This window comes from Oncorhynchus gorbuscha, linkage group LG13 (assembly GCF_021184085.1).
Source record: "Oncorhynchus gorbuscha isolate QuinsamMale2020 ecotype Even-year linkage group LG13, OgorEven_v1.0, whole genome shotgun sequence".
In the NCBI taxonomy this organism is placed as follows: Eukaryota; Metazoa; Chordata; class Actinopteri; order Salmoniformes; family Salmonidae; genus Oncorhynchus; species Oncorhynchus gorbuscha.
Genome location: NC_060185.1, coordinates 71,813,036 through 71,833,405, shown reverse-complemented (window position 1 = coordinate 71,833,405; position 20,370 = coordinate 71,813,036). Strand labels below are relative to the sequence as shown.

The 20,370-nt window shown below is 40.9% G+C and overlaps 1 protein-coding gene across 1 annotated transcript; it reads left to right on the top strand.

The window, feature by feature from the left end:
- Positions 1-17,545: 17,545 nt before the first annotated feature.
- Positions 17,546-19,715, top strand: lbx2 (ladybird homeobox 2). Its single transcript, XM_046296609.1, has 2 exons — positions 17,546-18,277; positions 18,974-19,715. Exons 1-2 carry the CDS (start codon positions 17,953-17,955, stop codon positions 19,432-19,434), a joined length of 786 nt encoding a protein of 261 aa, XP_046152565.1. The 5' UTR covers positions 17,546-17,952; the 3' UTR covers positions 19,435-19,715.
- The last annotated feature ends 655 nt before the right edge of the window (positions 19,716-20,370 follow it).

Sequence of the window (20,370 nt, the reverse complement as noted above, 5' to 3'; positions counted from 1 at the left end):
AGAACCAGATTTTCTGTCTTTAAAACTTTCACTTAAAGGCACAATCTGTAATCTCAACAGCCTGACCCTGCCACTTTGTGCTCGTGAGTGAGCAAATGTTTTGTGTGGTTATGTGAGTAGGCCTATATTATTGTGTGAATTTCTGAGTACAGTATGTGTGAGTACAATAATGCATGTTTAAGTGTTAAATATGTTGTGTTTCAATATGCAAGCATCTTTCCATCCTCCCTTTCAACCACGAAAGATACTTTGTGTTTCAGTTTCCTGATAAGCTTATACGTGTAGAGTGGGTAACACCATTGGTGGCACCTCTGAGATATATTTTCATTTGAGCACTGACACATTGTGCAAGAGCATCAGACGAGTGAGAGACATTAGAAGAAATGCTAGCTGGCTAATCTAGCTCTCTTGCCATTGACTTCACTGTCATTGTTGCAAACATTATGGCACAAGAGGGAGTGCTATATAATATGAGTTGAGGAGAGAGGGAAGCGTTCTTGGATGAAATTGAAGAGTTCACCCGACTGAGGTTGTGACTTAGACCATGTAATGACAATGAAATGTTTACTGTTATTGTAAAGATAAACATTTGGCAGTACCCGCTGCCTTATTCCGTGCATTCTGATTTCATAAAGTTGTCCTGAAACGCGGGGGGTGGGTGGGCGGGGGGGGTGGAGATGGGCCAGAAGAAGTGGCTAGAAAAGCCAAAGCAACAAGGACATGGCCCGAACCTGTCGTACTCAGGAGTGATACAGCAGAGGTTCTCACAGAGTAGGATGTAATTTAAAGAGCGGGTATTTATCTCAAAGCCCAAATGCTGTCGCTGCTTAGATAGCACTGCCAATGTGCAATGAGGTAATTCCCTTGGCGTGTGGTTGATTGATTCATCCTGGCTGCAGTTCTTAACGGAGGCCTGCTGGACTGGTGGGGATGCAAGGGGTGAAAAAGAAAAGTTTCCACAGATATAGACATCCAAATGGGAGAAGGACCCAGCATGGGGTTCATACCGCTGGCCCATACACTGCATACCTGTGGGCCAAGGAGTGCTGCACACTTTTAAGTCTCAGACTCCCTACAGTCAGTTTTGATGTTTCCAAAACCAGCATGTGAAGGTTTGGTGTGTGCATGCATTAGTGTGTGTGTGTGTGTGTGTGTGTGTGTGTGTGTGTGTGTGTGTGTGTGTGTGTGTGTGTGTGTGTGTGTGTGTGTGTGTGTGTGTGTGTGTGTGTGTGTGTGTGTGTGTGTGTGTGTGTGTGTGTGTGTGTGTGTGTGTGTGTGTGTGTGTGTGTGTGTGTGTGTGTGTGTGTGTGTGTGTGTGTGTGTGTGTGTGTGTGTGTGTGTGTGTGTGTGTGTGTGTGTGTGTGTGTGTGTGTGTGTGTGTGTGTGTGTGTGTGTGTGTGTGTGTGTAGTCAGAGTATGATTACTGTCCACTCCATCTGATGGTTCTGTTACATATCAGGGACAAGGGGAAGGGAAGGCCGAACGCTGTGATTGGAAGAGTAAGTGTCTCACAGACGGAGTCAGGGAAGCATGCTGAGATGAGCTCAATGTGGGCCCCATTCCCTGTGATGACTCAGAGTTGGGTCTACTTTACTTTAATGTCTTTATCTATGATTAGACACTGTATTAATTAAGGGGGGGTTGTATTGGTGTGCTTCTCTGAACTGGTCAGCCTCCATTGTAAGCTAATACCTTGTAAGAAATATCTAAATTGGCACAAATTCAATATTGTTTCATTTGTACATTCAAACTGGTTAATACGATCTCACATTATTCACATCAATATTGACAGGATCAAGATTAATTCGTTGTTGTTTTCCCTTACGACATTACTTGAAAGCAAATGCTTACTTACAGGGTAAATCTAAAGATTTTAAAGCCTTGCAGCACTATCCCATGTTTTAACCAGATATTGATTAAGCTGTTACTGTGTTGTATTCAACCTAAATTAAATAATTGTGGGTAATTACACTATGGCTAATATGCTACTATTAAACTGAATGGTCACTATCAACAACACCTCAAACCCCAAACGAATAGGTGGCAGAGAATACAAAATCAAAGGACAGGATTGTGACGGATTTGGAAAAGCTTTGTCTGACTTAGGGAGGGTGAAAACGCCTCTCTCCCAGAGTTTCTCCTTAGGGACATATATACACATGTCACAGTCTGACATTGCATCAATAAGCCGTCATGTTATACCTAAAATAATTTAAGAGTTCCAATACAGAAGCTGAAGTATTGAGTCGGTCCTGAGCTGCTGTGATCAATGAGTCACGCTGAGAGACACCGCCATTAATGGAATGTGATTTCCTGAATCTAGTTAAAAATATGTGGTTGTTTTACAGTATACTGCAGTTCTGACTTTGTAGTATCCCTGGAAATGTCACGACTTCCTCCGAAGTCGGTCCCTCTCCTTGTTCGGGCAACATTCGGCGGTCGACGTCACCGGTCTTCTAGCCATCGCTGATGCACCTTTCATTTTCCATTTGTTTTGTCTTGTCTTCCATCACACCTGGTTTCAACCCCATCAATTATATGCTGTGTATTTAACCCTCTGTTCCCCACATGTCCTTGTCCGGTAATGTTGATTGTAAGAGTTTGTGCATGTTATGTCTGACGTGCAAAGGGTTTTGTCCCATTGTATTTATTTATTTGTGTTTGTTCTCGGTGATTTTGTTATTAAACTGCACCGTTGTAACATAGTTTTTGCTCTCCTGCGCCTGACTTCTCTGTCGCCAGTATGCACACATTACAGGAAAGCAAATCGCCTTTAAGTTATGCAATTGTTATGGTGCAGTGCTGATGCGTTTGTTTGGCAAAAAGTGCATTACAGAGTACAAGCCTGCCTGAATTAAAACATTAGGCATGGTCAGGAAGAATGGAGGATAGCGACTAATTCAGAAAACAAAAAGTTGGCCAATTACACACTGCCTTCACTGGTGTGACATCAATAGGATCATGTAAGAGCATATTGGCCGTTTTATCTAATCTCTTACGTGTCTAAGTAAAGCTTCATTTACGAGTGCTTTCCCAAGTAAGGGGGTGACATTGCATGCACATAGTGTGCGTGCGTGCGTGCGTGCGTGCGTGCGTGCGTGCGTGCGTGCGTGCGTGCGTGCGTGCGTGCGTGCGTGTGTGCGTGTGTGTGTGTGTGTGTGTGTGTGTGTGTGTGTGTGTGTGTGTGTGTGTGTGTGTGTGTGTGTGTGTGTGTGTGTGTGTGTGTGTGTGTGTGTGTGTGTGTGTGTGTGTGTGTGTGTGTGTGTGTGTGTGTGTGTGTGTGTGTGTGTGTGTATATATTGAGAACAAGGGAGAGAGCGGACAGGGAGAAGGGCCAGGCAGTGCTTTCACCGCAGCCCCGGCTAGTGAGACAGAACACGAGGGGCGGGAAATTGAGGTGCATTGATCTGTCCCCTGCCGTTTCTCCCTGAGCTCGTGAAATCATTAACCCCGCTGACACGAACAGTGGAAGCAACAACAGATTATCTTTTAGAGGTTAATTAAAAATAAAACTACAAGGAGCTAGGGCGGGGACGTCGCACACCAGGGACAAGCTCACAGACTTCCAAATGAGCTCCAGTGTTGGCTCAGGCGGAAGTTAGCATACCCTCTTACCCAAGAGGAGGATACCCCATAGGAGAGATGGAGGTGTCTCCAAGATTCCCTCAACCTCTGCTCCATTTAGGATGTGGACTAAGCCCTAAAACCAATATGTTACTCCTACTCATGTCTTCTTCTGCAGATATGGAAGAAAGGTTCACTGAGTTTTTCCATACAAAAAGTGATTTTCTGATACTTTTATACTTAATAATAAATGATTAACTGGAGACGAAGAAATTAAATTGGTCTTTGATGAAGATATTGCATTTCACAGCACATCTCTCTGTCACTTTATACCTAACCAATACTTTGGATGTGGTCTATATTACAGTATGACATTAACTCGGGAGAAATTATGATGACGGAGACATTAGAAAAGCTCATATTGTTTGAAACGCAGTCAAAATGTCAATAGGATGGCAGACCAGTCTTTGCAATTAGATTTAAGAGCCATCTTCTGAATGAAACCTAAAAGTCCTCAAGCAATAACAGCAATATAATTTGTTCTGTGATTTAAAGGTATGAATCAAAGTGAATGGAACGTTCTGGAACCGTGTCATTGGAACTCTTTGCCATATCTCTTTGACCAATCTATTGAAAAGACTGATTATGTCCCCTCTTAAAGACATTTAACACCACAAAGTTTCCTAACACTTAATAATCCGTCATATGTATGACTGAGACATAATTTACGAAGGCTCTGATATGATTACTTCAATGCGCTAGCATAAATCGTTTTATTAGATTGCTGCTGTTTGTACAGCGTAAACAGGTTACTTGTTTTCGGTATTCTAAAAATGTGGCATGACTCTCCTTTATTGTTCTGTATTGAGTAGCTTTATTGCTTTCTCTGGTCCTGGGTTACAGGGGAAATGATGCTCCTCCTGTCAGATTTCTGCAGTGCTGCACAGCCCTCAACTAGCAGGCCTCAAGGTAATTACAACTAGTCTGCTGACTCAGGCCACACACACAGACACTCACACACACGTGCATGCCCACCCTTACGCACAAACACACATCACACACATATGTGCATGCAAACATACACACATACACCTATATACAGTGTATATATATATATGTGTGTATACACACACACACACACACACACACACACACACAAAGCTCTGGTTAAACTAATTGGATAATCTATCCTCCATTACTTTTTATTCTACTAATTAGTTGTTATAAAAAATGCAACTCCTGTAATATCCAAAGAATATGTAATCAATCTCCTACTGTATTAGTTGGTAAGATTGGTTAGATACTAGGTCGACTATAGGAGCCAAAGGATTTTTTTACTTTGCCATAAGGTTTCACTCTGAACGATCCCCCTAGGCTGAGTGCCTTGAGGAAATTGCCTTGTGCAAAGAGAAAAAAAAAACAAATAATTTGTATACATCCTCCGCTGCCCTTAATGCTCATCTCAGAGTTGTCACTTAGGGCAGGGATAGATGGGGTGCATTGTGGCTCTGACAGCGCTGGCTTTGTACATGATGAATGGGACCGTCAGACACGTTGACAGCTCTGTGTTCAATACATGTGGATACAATACTGTCTACTGTCTGCATCCCTTGACAAGCTGATGGGGTTTTGTCCTGATAATCTCCATCGCATGTATTCTCTCAGCTCCCTTATGGTGAGTGTGGTCACTGGTGGATATATCACAGCCCTTGAGCACAGTGTCAAGAAGAAGAAAAAATGAAAGGGCAGTTTGTGATATCTGTCCAGAACTCAAAGTACCGGTTGACAATGAGAAATAGGCATAGTGCTGCAGGCCAATAGTGCCACAATGTTCACACCTAAATTTACTTTTGCAGGGCTACTCCATTCTGGATGAATTGATTCAATTGCTTGTAATTAAAAGCTGTCCTGGGTGCAGACCTGGGTGCTGCTTTGGTTCTATTGGCACCCTGCATAATAAGCAAGATTCCAGACCTGTGGTAACCATTAGACATGGCCACAGACAAGGACAATTTTGTGCTTTATATTTACAGGACTTTAGTAGATGCCCTGATCTAGAGCAACTTACAGTAGTGAGTCGTCCCCTGTGGTCCCCCATTCTGGTCCCCTGTGGGAATTGAACCCACAACCCTAGCATTGCAAGCACCATGCTCTACCACCTACGCCACACAAGACCTGCTGTCACATTTGGAAAATATGTATATCCCTATTTAAACTGAGGAGAATGAAACATTGAAACACTCATGGTGACTCGTGATGAGTTGGCTACATGCTCATTACTGCCCAGGAGCTATGCTAACCAAATACTAGGTAAGCATGAGGATGAAAGGTCACATTACACAAGTTGAAAGGAACAAGGAGAATTTGTATACATCACTTGGGCATAGTAAGGATGCTAAATAAATAAATAAATAAATACATAAATACCCAGTGTTGCTAACTAAATAAACATCTTTACAACATTTCAGTAAAGCAATAATGTCTATGTTGTGGTAAAAGTGTAGCCACTACACTTGTATGCAGTCTATCTAGTGTATGTTGAGGATCAGGATGAGTGAATGAATGAATGCTACAACAACCATAAAAACAATAATCGCACTCCAAAGAATCCCCTCCAAATCCAATAATCCCCTCCAGCAGTTCTTCAATTGCCAAAGCTTTTTACTGTAATCCCAAATATTTGAACAAGTATCCTCATTGTTGACTCCTTAACTGCATGGAAATGTGCAATCCTCTTGTGCACCTTCCTTTTGTATTGATCTTTTCTCTCCTTTCTCGTCTAGGACATTTGAACAAAACAGCACAAGGAGAAAATACTACTGGGTCAGGGAGGCCTGTCAGCAAAACGAATTAGAAACCTAGACTTTCCACTAGAACACACAGTATGTCTGTTTGTTACCTGGAACAGGGCATAGCTTGGACTGAAGGCTATTTTGGGCCTAAGGAAAGGTCTCTCGCCCTTGGGACATGCACAGTGTTCTCCAAGGAATCATCGCTTATGATTTGGACTGGGTGTGAGCCTATTTCCCAGTGACAAAGTAAGTTATGGGGAAGCTTGGGCCAAGACCTTCCTCGGTAGTTTCACTCCCTTGTTATTTATGTTGCCCAACTTCCTGTCCGTTTTAGATGGAGCCCGAGTAGAATAAAAGAGAAAGGGGAGTTTGTGCATTTTCAAAAATGACAAGCGAACATTGATGTGAAAGCCAGTTAGTAGTGTCAGTGATAGATAAGTAGGCTGGAATGAAATCTATACTGCCTTAGCAGTGTTTATGCAGTGGTGTGGTTAGCATAACTTCCTACACATGCCTCTTACTTTGAAAACTGGAAGCATCAATCTGCTATTTTTCCAGAACCGAAAACCATTCTAGCTTGTGGTTCTGCACCGGGGTTAAACCAGTGTCCATGATTGTTATTACTAGGTCATTTTCAGTAATGAGTAGGTCATGTAATGTAATTATCTTGTTTGCACACATAAAGTTAACACCCCCATTGACTTCCCAGTGGCTCATGCTGTGTTTTTGCTTTACAAATGTGTGGTGTTTAAAGGCTCTAGCAGGCTGGTTTTCAGTTATATTGATGCATTACTCTAAGTGGCCTATTAACCCTCTGATGTCCTGTGTTGTGTTAGGACTGGCCAGGTAGGCTGCAGAGTAACCCTTTGTTTTGGATGAAGACACTTATTAGTTGCTCAGCCTCGCAGGGTGAAAGATGTTTCACAGGGAAGAGCAACGCTCTCCATGAAAGATGACTTACTTCCCGACATTAGATGTGTTTTTTTTTTGTCTTTCTTTTGCAGGGCTAGCCTAAACCCAAAACCAGAGGGTATTACAGTTTTGGCTCACTCAAATGGCATGGGACAGGAAACTTTGAAAAGCCGAACCAATGTCTTACATTGACATTTTATATTCTTTAGCATTGCTTATTTGCAATTTTTGTTGACCTAACTCATATGATCCATATGTTTATGAAAAGTTGACAACATTATTGACATAATTAGAAAGTCACAGGGTGGATATAACAAGTTATATTTGCACTATCTGTGCTTATGTGGTAGTAATGCTGGTGGAAGTAGTATACTATTATTGATATTTGGACAACAGTAGTGTGCGTGCAGGTGCATGTGTGTGAGCGTCCACACACAAATCTATGAGATACACTATATTTACAAAAGTATGTGGACACCCTTCAAATTAGTGGATTAGGCTATTTCAGCCACACCCGTTGCTGACAGGTGTATAAAACCGAGCACACCGTCAAGCAATCTCCATAGACAAACATTTGCAGAGAAATTGCCCATACTAAAGAGCTCAGTGACTTTCAACATGGCACCGTCATAGGATGTTACCTTTCCAACAAGTCCGTCAAATGTATTGTAAGTGCTGTAAGTCAACTGTAAGTGCTGTTATTGTGAAGTGGAAACGTCTAGGAGCAACACACACTACCAAGCACCCAGCTGCCTCTGGAAGCAACGTCAGCACAAGAACTGTTGGTCAGGAACTTCATGAAACGGGTTTCCATGGCCAAGCAGCCGCACACAAGCCTAAAATCACCATGCGCAATGCCTAGTGTCGGCTGAAGCGGTGTAAAGCTTGCCCCCATTGGACTATGGAGCAGCGGAAACGCGTTCTCTGGAGTAATGAATTAAGTTTCACGATCTGGCAGTCCGACGGACAAAACTGGGTTTGGTGGATGCCAGGAGAACACTACCTGCCCGAATGCATAGTGCCAACTTTGAAGTTTGGTGGAGGAGGAATCATGGTCTGGGGCTGTTTTTCATGGTTCGGGCTAGGCCCCTTAGTTCCAGTGAAGGGAAATCGTAATGCTACAGCATACAACGACATTTCAATGTTGTGGCAACAGTTTAGGGAAGGCCCTTTCCTGTTTCAGCATGACAATGCCTCCGTGCACAAAGCGAGGTCCATACAGAAATGGTTTGTCGAGATCAGTGTGGAAGAACTTGACTGGCCTGCACAGAGCCCTGACCTCAACCCCATCAAACACCTTTGGGATTAACTGGAATGGCGACTGCGAGCCAGGCCTAATCGCATTAGTGCCCGACCTCACTAATGCTCGTGGCTGAATGGAAAGAAGTCCACATAGAAAATTTCCAACATCGAGTGGAAAGCCTTCCCAGAAGAGTGGAGGCTGTTATGACATCAAAAGGGGGGACCAACTCCATATTAATGCCCATGATTTTGGAATGAGATGTCCACATATTTTTGGTCATGTAGTGTACATGTCTTGGGAAAGTTTAAGTCTCAACGCTGGATATGTACTTATCCTAAATATTGTTTGACCTTCCCAGCGCCTGGCCATTACTCACCTCTGAGTCCTTCTCGCAGATGGATTTTTCGTTGCATTAATCCCCGAGATCAGGTGGGTTTTGTCAAAGTGTTAAACTTTAATACTTTGGGTCATTTATCTTTACGGCCAAACCCGGGGTCTGTCAGTGGCCAGACGAGCTATTTCCTCATTTGGTTTGGGAGCAAAGTGGCGCAGGAGTGCTCATGGCTTAATGAAATCCTGATGTGAGAAAGGGGAGATCTGCTTCAGGTCGTGGTGCCGAACCATCTCAAGAAACTATACCTCTCTGGAGAGGTGGCTTCAGTTATTCATTTTTTCTTTCTCTTTTCAAGAACTACGACACTCTGCTCGTAAAATGTTGCACCGATGCGCCCTCATTATCTCGGAACGTGTATTGGGACTCACCAGGTGCCCAAGTAGCCGTGGATAGAATTGCAAGTGATTAATTTGTTGACGGCTCCCATGGTACAGAGTGTACTCAGAGAAGCATTTATCTTCATTCACAAAAATATGTGCAGTGACACTGTGGATATGAGTCCCAGTTCAGTCCAAATTAATTATCGTCCAACAAAAAAAACAGATGTCACTAAAATGTACACACATTTCTGTTATGTTTTGAATAGGTAGTGTGTGTTAGTATAGTTATGGAAATATGGAAGCTTTCCATGTGGGCATTCATTCAGATGTTTGTAATGACTGACTTTCTGGCTTCTTGTTTGAAGAGTATCTTTCTGACTGTTTAGTTGTATTCACAGTTCCATGAGTCATATATTCCTAAGTAGTATTACTACACAGTAGTATTACTACAAGCAGCTTCAACTTTTCACTGTCCTTCTATTTTGTTTTCTTTTGCGCATTACTTTCTACAGCTATGAATGGATAGAGTATATTTGGTATGTGATGTTGTTCTTGAGGCTGTGTATGTTCAATATTACTTTTTCAATACTATTTGAGTTAGCTTAATCTTTAGCGCATCAACTTTGGGTTTTGGTCTCATGACCCAAACTTTAACCCTAACTGTAAACCTAGCAATAAGTCCAATAAGTCCTAAACCTCAATAAGTCCAATTATTTTGCTAAACGTCATTATGTAAGGTTGCGAGATCAAATCCCTGAGCCGACAAGGTAAAATCCATTGTTCTGCCCCTGAACAAGGCAGTTAACCCACTGTTCCGAGGCCGTCACTGTAAATAAGAATTTGTTCTTAACTGACTTGCCTAGTTAAATAAAGGTTCAGTAAATAACCAAATAAAACACAGCATGACCGTTTGTCCATGAGATCAGGTAGGCTTTATGTTGGGGTTAATTGACCAATCTGAGCTCTTCCAATTATGAGTCTGCTACTGTGCTGAGGTTGTGAGCATGTCTCAGTTTAACATTCTAGTGTGAAATAGGCACATAACACCTACTGCATCTGTCGTGTGTTTGCCTTTTACATTTAAGTCCCTCTTATCCAGAGCAACTGACAATCCGTGCAGACAAAATAAGGTTAACAACATCAAATGTGTTAACAACATCGATACACAGCTTTATCTACATTGAATATAATAATGAATGATTAACTCCAAAGATCATGGAAATAAGTTGAGTTTTTTGGGGGGTGGGGGGGGACAAAACCGTATATCCTAATTCATTCAGTTTTGGCATTAATATTTGTTTAATTGAACTTCGTTCAGTTTATCAATGTATGGTTATTTATCAATGTGTGGATCATTATGGATCATTTCAAATGCATCAAATAGAAATGATCTTTATGGACGACAACATAGTTCTGCACATCGTCCATACAGGATAATGCTACATTATTTTGTGAGCAATACTGTACATGAGAAAACAAAACCCTGAAAATGGAATCAGACCATGGTTGCTCACCTCACATCTAACCAATAATAAATGGCTTGGGCTCAACCGCTCCATATCTTCTCATCAGTTGGCATCCATTTGGGGGGACAGTGTGGTTCCTCCCTTTGATCTGTCCCACTTCCCTCTGTATTAGTCTACTGGTGCCATGTTCAAAGGAAAACATCCATCAAGATTGCTCTGTGTGTGTGTGTGTGTGTGTGTGTGTGTGTGTGTGTGTGTGTGTGTGTGTGTGTGTGTGTGTGTGTGTGTGTGTGTGTGTGTGTGTGTGTGTGTGTGTGTGTGTGTGTGTGTGTGTGTGTGTGTGTGTGTGTGTGTGTGTGTGTGTGTGTGTGTGTGTGTGTGTGTGTGATTGAAAAATGAAATCTGTAATTGTGGGTACAATATGTTACAGTACACAGTGAATACTGAATAGAGCCAATGTCCACCCTTTAGATTGAAGTGATTCCACATGTAGTTAATTGATGAAGAACATTCTACTACAGTGTATTGAGTGGAGACATCAATTCAGACTATCTTCTGGAACTCACAGGTGTCATCCGGAAGAAAAGAACAGCCAATGTATGGGCTATGAATTTATCAAAAGTAAAATAAAAAGTCTTATAATTAAGCAATAAGGACCGAGTAGGTGTGGTATATGGCCAATATACCACGTCCGAGTGCTGTTTCTAGGCACGAGCATTGCGGAGTGCCTGGACACAGCCCTTTGCTGTGGTATATTGGCCATATACCACAAACTCCAGAGGTGCCTTATTGCTATTATAAACTGGTTACCAACATAATTAGAGCAGTAAAAATAAATGTTGTGTCATACCCCTGGTATATGGTCTGATATACCAAAGCTGTCAGCCAATCAGCATTCAGGGCTCGAACCACCCCGTTTATAATAACTGATGTAATGTCATTATAATATAATTATATAATAATTATTATAATAATTATAATAACAATAACAACAATAATAGTTTAGGCCTATAATCAGCTATTTACAAAATATGAATATATTTCAAAGTGTTTGTCTTTGCAGTAGGACTTGTACAGTTAGCTCAGTCTAACCTATTAGTCGTGTTTGCCATTATGGTTAGTTTAAAGGTGCTTAAATTGTTTATGATCATTACAGGCTAATAAAGCCTATTATGGCCCACGGTGCAGATACATGTACTAATGCAATGTAATCTTCGTTAAGCCCTTCTGGTCGGGCGCTTGGCCTCCCACATCCTTCTTTGTGATCTTAAATGGAATCCAATGGAGCATTACTGTCGAACAACACCGCTTCCCGGGGGGTTTCAAGGTCTGAACGGCGAGAGAAAATCAACTGTGCAAAGGTGATAGGGCTGCGAAGCGGTTTGGCCCTGCGCGTTTGGGGTTCCGCGTTTGGAAATCTAAACATTTGTCAACCCTGTGGCTGAAGGGAGAGAAAAAACAACAGGTACTAAACACCGTGGAATATGACACTGTCAAAGGCGATGCGCAATGTAACAGCCTAAGCACCTATAGGCCGACGTTTACGATTATGTTGTTTTAGATGCTTAAGAGAGGGTGCTTGAAACTGGGATTCATGTTCTTCTCTCCGTCCCTACACGCGTCAAACCCTCTCACGCACGCCTACAGAGAGAATGGATGGAGATATTTTGTCTCCAAGATTACGCGTCCACCTTGCCTGTCATGTACGCGCGCACTCACAAAGCTCCACTTTCTCCCTCCCCATTTTCACACACACACAAGCGCGCGCGCTCACACACGCACACTGCAGGGAGTTATTCTTGCGCTCACTCACTTGTTCTCTTATTCAGGGGTGGTGATGATGTGTTGTTTACTAGGGCTAGGGTACCCGTGGTTATCGTTAGAACGCACGAGCAACTCAAGATCACATATACCCGAACTATTGACAGTAGTGTTTCCTTGAAAATGCATCATTGCTTAAAACGATCGCTGCGTTCAATAAAGCTTGTTTAGGCCTTACATGTTTCGGCCGGTGCAGATAAAAGAAAGGCAGTCAATAATGATGTTAGATAAGATTGCAAAAAGTATATATTAATATATAGGCCTACTATCATTTTGAAGGGAAATCGCCTGTAATTCGCTCTCTTGTTACGTTGGTCAACCTTGATTCCAGTAGTGACAGAATGTTGTGAATGACTGCATTATCATTAGTAGGCCTACCATTATTTTTCTTGTTGAAAATTATAATAATATCAATCATTTTAATAATAGAAATAATATACTTTTCTATTTACAGTTTACAATTGAAAATATTGGTTATGAATTGTTATGCCTATAAAATAATGATCGAATGAGGAGGTGAAAGCCCACAACAATTAATTCGTCTTTATTACTGCTTCATTGTGTAGCATCTTATAAAGCCCAAACCCATTTGTGATCAAAATGGTTGACTACTGATATTTTGTCAACGTGCCCTGCTGGCATTATACAATTTGATCAATGCAAGCACTTTATGGACACACTAGAACTAAGGTAATGTCATTAGAAGGCATACACATTGAAGTCACTACCCTCCTCCCCGGCACCACATCAGTTTATTGTACTGAAGATTGAACCTCGGTCATAACGCAGCGTTAGGACTGTTGTAAATTCAGGGCCTGCATAGACAAATATCTTATGTTTCAACCCTGTATGCCCAGAAAATCACAGGACCTATAGGGATACCAAGGGGACCAACACAACTGTTGCGACCTCAGCAAGCCCTCTATTTCACAACAAGTATATACCACTCTCATGTGTCACCATAACTCCCACGTTAATGTGAGTGTTCCTGTATCATGTTATATTTAAGTTGTTAGTACAGCTGTTTTGTTTTGCAACAGGAGTCAGTAACGATTATAGCAAGAAGGTGATGAATAAACCATAATAGGTCTAGCTACCTTAAGGATATTCAGATGTGTCACTCGACACAGTACTATTGCATTGGGCGCGCCGCGTTTCAAACATTTTTGTAAAGACCAAATAATATTGCCGATGAGAGATTATCAGTCTATGATAATTGTATTTAAATCATGGACAGAGACCAACAGAGAAAACGTAGAAATAACCGAATCAATGCACCTGCATATGTTATGCTTTAGCACAATTTGGTAGAACTACAGTATGTTTCTCTGGTTTTACTAGTTTATTGGACGTACCGGGCCAGGGTACTTTTATCATTGCTCGAATATCTTCAAAGCATCAAGACAAACCATGCAGTGCAGCCCAAATAATCAGAAAATCAACATTCACAACCAACTGTTTATGTTTGCAGTTATTCAAAGGCCAGTTCTAGACTATTGGCGATTATATTTTGATAGTCTGAATACGTCTTTCCAATAGCCAGCCCCAACAAATCTTCACTGTACCAAGAAAACTGAAAGGCCATGAGCAATATGTGACCTATCCGGGGACCATGCAGCTCTGGGAAAGGGGACTGACTGACTGGAGATAGAGCTTTGGCGAATATAAAACACAACTCCCAGAAGAGTTAATGATTGATGATGTCAGGTGTTCTGTTTCTAATTAACGGTTAAATTAAGCCAAAGAAAACCTTTCGAATTAGCACTGCTCCGCTTGAGACCGTAAAGATCATTGGAAACATGTTTGGAAAAGAGATATCGGTGGACTTATCTTTAGAACTATCAATGCTTGCCGCGTTTGAGGGAAATATAACACTCCATTCATTCCATCGCTCCATGGCTCGTTTGCCCTCCGCTGTGTTCTTGATGGGCGTAGAATGCAGCTGTATCTCTTTCTGAAAGGACCCTATGATATCAACACTTACGTTACATTCTGCGTTTTTTCCTGAATAGGCCGAAACTATGAATTGCACCAAGTCTGTTGGCATAAATGTCAATATTTTTCATCAAGACAATATTAGCCTATGACATCAATAAGCATGGGTGGTTCGTTTCCAATTCCAAGTTCACCTGTGTATAGAAACATATGTTATGTTAAAGGCTACTGCGATTGTAAAAGGTTAGCAAGGGTTATTTTCCAGGTAGAGTTGAAATATAATAACACGTGGAGAAGAACAGTATTATAATAAAATCATTGCAACCAAATAGCCCTGCTAAATGGGATCCTTGTGACCTCCCTACCCCCATTGAAGTTGACATTTTAAATGGTTACGGTAAGGGTTAAGTTTCGGGTTAAGTAAGGGTTGTGGTTATGGTTGAGGTTAGGGGTTAAGGTTGGGTTCAGGGTTAGGGACGTCCCCAAAGATAGCACTGACCGCAACCAAATAGTAAAAAAAAATATATATAAAAAATGAAATTTTTGATCGGCAACAAGACATTGGTTTATAGTTATCAAGCTGTAGTTTAAAAAATATATAAATTCGATGGATGGCCTAGGCCTATAATTCTATTTAACTCATCATTATTTGAGCTAGGATAAATCCTACAACAAGTCATGAGATTAAGCAACACATTAATGACGTTAGTGTGATAGGCCTACAGATGTGTGTTATTTTACGAGGAAGAAAATGATCATTTTACAAGGCCCAATCGATGCATCTAGCTGAGGGAGGCTGTACCTCCATTGTATTGTATAGCCAAAACCACTTTGAAATGTTACAACCTCAAATGTTGTTTGTAGTCAACAGAGCCCTTCGAATGAATTATACATATTTAATCGGAAAACCTCCCTCTCAATATTGCTAAATGACATGCAAGACAGCGGGTCTCCATCCAAGCTAATAGAATCTCGTGCTGTTTTATAACTCCTATGCTATTTGGCCTGGTTTCGTCCCTACACGAATGTCACCATATGGGGTTCATGGCACGAACAATATGGTGTTTCTGCAAGGTTCTATTCACTGTTAATGGTTCATGTAAGAAATACATTTATCATTTCAGTCGATTATTACAACGCAATGAAATAATCGCACCATTGGACATTAACAATAGTGTACCTCGGGTTTGAAATAGATAGTTGATGTTGTTGACACGCACGGTAGGGATGTGGGAATAAGCTCAGAATTGCCACCTCTAAATCTAACAACTTTCTACCACACTGCTGAGAGAGCACGGTGTTAATTTGCTTAGTAAAATACATTAAAAAGAATCCTACAACACTTTGTAAACATGTCAATCGAATGTTTTTATTAGAAAAAAATATGGTGAAAAGCATTATATTCATATGCTGATATTGTCCTATTTCATTTAGGTTCCCTTTTTGCGATTAGCCTAATAGGGTACAAATATGCATTTATGATAGCCTACGTGTGCACCATAAACAATCAAATGGAGCTAGTTTAAAAAATATGTAATACAAATTGTAAACCCTTTTCTCAATATATTACATTTGAATAGGCTAAACGAAAATACAAACAACATTTCGCTATGTGCATGCAGATCAAATTCCTTTCGAAGCACATTGCATATTTTGTCATTGCAATTATTGAAACATATAGCATGCAACATAGCATGATGTGTATTTTCATACCTCAGATTGCCGTTAAACCCATTTCAAAAATCTTTGTAACGAACTATTAATGCGTGCATATTCTACAATAGTTGTTATTGTGTCAAATGAAGTAGGCCTAATAGTCTGCTCAATGGATAAACAACACACACAACCAACCCGATCCTCGATGCTTTCGAACGGGCCCCTTTTTCATTCTCTGATCTACTCTCTTACATGGTACAGCCCGGACATCATCAGAATTTTAATTCACGTCATTAACGATGGGGAGAGAATGGCAGCGTGACAACTCTTCTGTGTCTCGTCTCTTTACCTGCAAGCTAAACAGATCACATAAAGTATTGTCACTGGCCACGGCGTCAGATTTATCAGCATGTTATTCTAGGACATTTTATGGAACATTATAGTGTAACTCAACACTGTCCTACAATGCACTATTTATCTCCTAATCATTCCCAGGTTGTCTATTTGGCTTGCTATACGGTTACAGGAGATAAAAGTAGGCTGCAGCCATTGTTTTTTAAAGCACCGATAGCTGATGTTCAAAAAAAAGGATAAAGGTTTCAAGGGTTAACGGTTTATCGTAGTGGTTCCTCTGTCAAAAGATCCAAAACTATAAGCTCACGACAGGAAGGATAATACATGTCTATGCTTGTTCTTGAAACTTAATGGGCATGCTAAAATGTCATGTTAATAATTATGTGGGCTTACTTTTGTATAGTTCTAAGAAAACAATTATGTTGATAATGTAGTAATAACATATACAGTCCTGCCTATCAAAATAGTAATGCATTCAATAAATATTACTAATATTGGACATTAGTAGCCTAATAATAATGCACATTTGTCACATTACAAAAGTCATTTTACTGTATTTGAGTTACCTGCGTTAGCTTACTATATTGCATAATTGAAAATGAGACTAACCGTGCAGAGAGCAGTTTGATGTTGCCTACCCTGTTCAAGCTTTTGGGGTTGCTAGCACTCACATTATCCACCAATCCTTTTGGGGTTGCTAGCACTCACATTATCCACCAATCCTTTTGTCTCCGAATCATAAGTGCCTTCAAATCTCTCGTATCATTTTGTATGATTAAGCTACAAGGGTGCCAATAGTGCCCTTTCTTTTTATATCACTCAATTAGGCCTACTGTGTACCATAATAATACAGAGTTGACCATTATACACAAGAATGCTTACGGCATTGTTTAAATGAACACCAACTCCCTTTCCAGTGGAATACACGGAGAGCATGTTGCCTGTGGGAAGGGGGGGCGGAAGATACATGAACATTTCAAGCCATCTCCCGCTCCTCAAAACATCCCCAACATTGCTGAGGCGAAACTCCTCCTCTTCCGCGTCCAATTAATTATAATGGTCTGGCCCTTTAAGACGCAGCAGCGGGTCAGCAAGTAGTGTAGCTAGTGTTTCTCTAATTGAACTTCGCCCAATCAACAATAACTCGTTAGCGGTTGCTTGCTTTTTCTTGTTCCTTGAGACAGCTTATTCCTTGCAGGGAATCGCCCCCAGCCAGTACAGTTATACTTTCTAAAGATCTCCATGGAACTTCGCAGAGGAACTGTCTCTCTCTGCAAGGAAATACGATTTGGTTGCCTGTGAAACTGCAACCTACGCCCGAACCATGGTTATTTTGGAGAAACATTTTAGAAAAGTGTAGTTGCATAATTCGACTGAAAGTGCTAGAAAGTGGGCTGCGAAGAAGACGACAATTGAAGGAAACACTTGTGGACGTTTGAACGACCATTTGAATGAAATAATCAGTCTTTGTCAGCAGTAATTCCTTGGGACTGCAATGACCTCCAGTAAAGACATGAAGGCAGGCTCGGTGTTGCAGTCCAGCGGTGAGGAGAGGAGACGGGGTCCCTTGGACCAGCTTCCACCCCCGGCCAACTCAAACAAGCCTCTGACGCCGTTCAGCATTGAGGATATCCTAAGCAAACCCTCTGTGAAGAAGTCAGTTGCAAATCTCTGTCCGCCGAGAGTTATTGAAAAAGTGTCCGGCTCAAATGCAGCAAGGAACGGTATTAGCACTCCCTCTTCGCCGTTATGCGCTCTGGAGGAACTAGCCAGCAAAACATTTAAAGGTCTGGAAGTCAGCGTTATACAAGCAGCTGAAGGTAATGATTCATATTCAATATTGACATAACGTTTTAATATTTACATTTACAGATTGAGTGAGTGATTGTATTGCCTAAACATGCATAATCATCGAAATATCCATTGGTGATAACCTATCGTGTCAACTGTTATCAAACGTTTACAGTGAGTGTGGTTCTAAAGGCATTGCAATATGTGTCAATCTATTGCCAAGCCTATTCTGTGTGATGTTATCTATCCCTGGCTATTATTTCATAGTTTAATTTTATTTGTGCGATACTTAACAGTAGGCTATAAGGAAACCTGCCATTTATTGGGGTGGAAAAGGAGGCCTCTAAACTGACATGTTCTATTGTGCTTCCTGGTTTAAAATGTAATTAAGTGTCAACGTTTTCTAGGTTGTTTTATTGGGTAGCATGTCATTTATTTCAATCCTGATATTGATAAATATTTTAATCCTAATGGTGCATGGACAGTGTAAAACAGGAATCTGTTATTCGTTGCATATTGTCTCTATAGAATGCTGTACCCAAAGTTATTACCAAACCATACCCAAAATAATAATAACAATTGTTTGCAACTGCTTTACATATTCGATAAAACGAGACTTCAATTACAACGCTGCTGATTCTATCATGGCACACTTTAGGACACTTGTAGACATGTTGTTCTGACATTGTTTTGGAAAGTGACTCTGTATTTCCGTTTCCCTAAAGGCCGTGAGCATGTAAACGCCTTTGGACAGAGGCAAACCTCAAAAAAGAGGAGAAAGTCCCGGACAGCTTTCACCAACCATCAGATATATGAACTTGAGAAGCGCTTTTTGTACCAGAAATATCTGTCTCCGGCCGATCGAGACCAGATTGCTCAGCAACTGGGGCTAACCAATGCTCAGGTCATCACCTGGTTTCAGAACAGACGGGCCAAGCTCAAGAGAGACTTGGAAGAGATGAAAGCAGACGTGGAGTCGCTCAAAAAAGTCCCACCACAAACCCTGCAAAAGCTAGTCAACATGGAAGACATTGACGACCTGCAAGGAAGCTCTGGAGCAATATCCCCTAGCATCTCCCCGTCGTCACAAGGACACGGAGCATTTCCTCAGTCCCCCTCCTCATCCAGAGACCAAACCACGGACGAATTCTCAGAGGAGGAAGAAGAGATTGAGGTGGACGATTGACAGTAGGCCATGTTTTAAGAAAGCGCATTTTTCAAAACTTTTGCACGGATATTGACGTTGATAGCAGTTAAACTTTAAAGGAAAGTTTTCTTTCTCCTCTTCTACATTTTAATTACATTCATGGGACTGTAAAAGGCTTCTAGATGTCCCCGTTTCAATTTCACCCATTTATTTGAGGAATACATATTTATTTCAATAGGTAATGAAACATACCTAGTGTTAAAGTACACGATCAAGACCGCAAAGTATGTGTTTTTCTTCTCTGTGTATCTTTTTTTTTTGGGGGGTTGCCATTATTTTAACTATTCATCCGTTTTCAGCTGCTAAAGGACATTAAAGATTTTCAACTCGAATGTCCCCAAGTTCAGATCCAATTGTAACTTTTAGAATGCCCATGTAAGTGGAGCGTAGGATCAATCTTGATGTCCATTTTATTTTAAAAAACAAAGTGTTTCCAAGCAATTAGCAGTCATGTAAAAATTAATTATCAATATCTAGTGAAACATATGCCAAAACTTTTACACGCTATACGTTCTGTATATAAATTAAATAACGAATGCCTAATTTTATTGTACCATTCTATTTAATCAATAATATGTAAATAAAGCGTATGATATTTCATGATAATATCTGCAATTACCTCTGTCTCGATGTGTATTGGTTTAGTCTACAGTTTGACATACCACAATGGCAAGGCAACATTTTATTATCGTGAACATTTATCTAGAATTGAATATTGTTTTCCTTATGCTAACATCAAAATATTGGTTATTACACGTGATTTCAACATCTGAATATCCTTCTGTTGATTGAAGGCCTACTGCTCTTTGTGTGGAAAGTGGCTTTCTGCGTAAAGTTGCACAATTAGCCGCAGTTAAACAAGCTCTTCTTTTTACTCCCTCCCTGACAGTTGTCACAACTTGGTAAGGACCCGGG